This window comes from Chaetura pelagica, unplaced genomic scaffold (genome assembly GCF_000747805.2).
Source record: "Chaetura pelagica isolate M959 unplaced genomic scaffold, ChaPel_1.0 scaffold187, whole genome shotgun sequence".
NCBI classification, from domain to species: Eukaryota; Metazoa; Chordata; class Aves; order Apodiformes; family Apodidae; genus Chaetura; species Chaetura pelagica.
In genome coordinates, this window is record NW_009953900.1 from 78,138 (window position 1) to 78,884 (window position 747).

At 61.6% G+C, this 747-nt stretch overlaps 1 protein-coding gene across 1 annotated transcript in view; it reads right to left on the bottom strand.

Moving 5' to 3' along the window:
- The window catches only part of HSPG2 (heparan sulfate proteoglycan 2), a gene marked incomplete at its 5' end in the record, with an annotated part of 33,419 nt that overhangs the window by 27,610 nt on the left and 5,062 nt on the right, over window positions 1-747 (bottom strand). The window contains 2 exon segments of the mRNA XM_010001381.1: window positions 9-64; window positions 155-261. Coding sequence (XP_009999683.1) covers window positions 9-64; window positions 155-261 — 163 coding nt within the window.

Here is a 747-nt window from a genome sequence, read left to right on the forward strand (position 1 = left end):
CGAGGGGCTTGGGTGTCCCCGGGGGCAGTTCAGGCTGGTAGGCAACCAGCGTGATGTCGTTGCCCTGAGGAGATGGAAGGGGTTAAGGGGGGGGGGCCTGGTGTCACCCCATCCCCTCATGTCCCCCACCCTGTCCTGTCCCCCCCTCCAGTACCGTGATCTGGATGTCGGCGTCAGGCAGGGGGGCTCCCTGCCCCCCCGGGGTGTAGGACAGGGTGTAGCGGAGGCGCCCACCGTAGGAGCCCACCTGTGTGGGGAGATGGGGGGGGTTGGGGGGGGAACAGGATGGGGATAGGGATGCAATTGGGATCAGGAAGGGGATGGGATTGAGATGGGGATGGGATTAGGATGAGGATAAGTAGAGATAGACAATGACAGGGTGGGGATGGGAAGCAGAAGGGAAAGGGAATGAGTTTGGAATGGGATGGGGAAAGGAAACAGGGAAAAGGAGGAAAAAGGAAGAAGATGGGGAAGGGAATAGGGTGGGAATGGGGATGGGGAAGGAGAAGAGGATGGAGATGTGATGGGAGAAGGAAAAGGAAAAAGCAGGATAAAGGAAAAGGCAGGACACAGGGTGGCTGTGCCCACCTCCCCTGCCAGAGCACCCAGGGGTGCCCGGGAGCAGGTGAAGTTGGTGCCAGGCTGGGTGTTCCCACAGGCACCCCTGTCCCGGGGGATTCCCCCCCACCCCTTACCTTGTCCCCCTGGTAGGGGGGTGGCAGCTGCCAGTAGTAGGAGTCGGGGGGC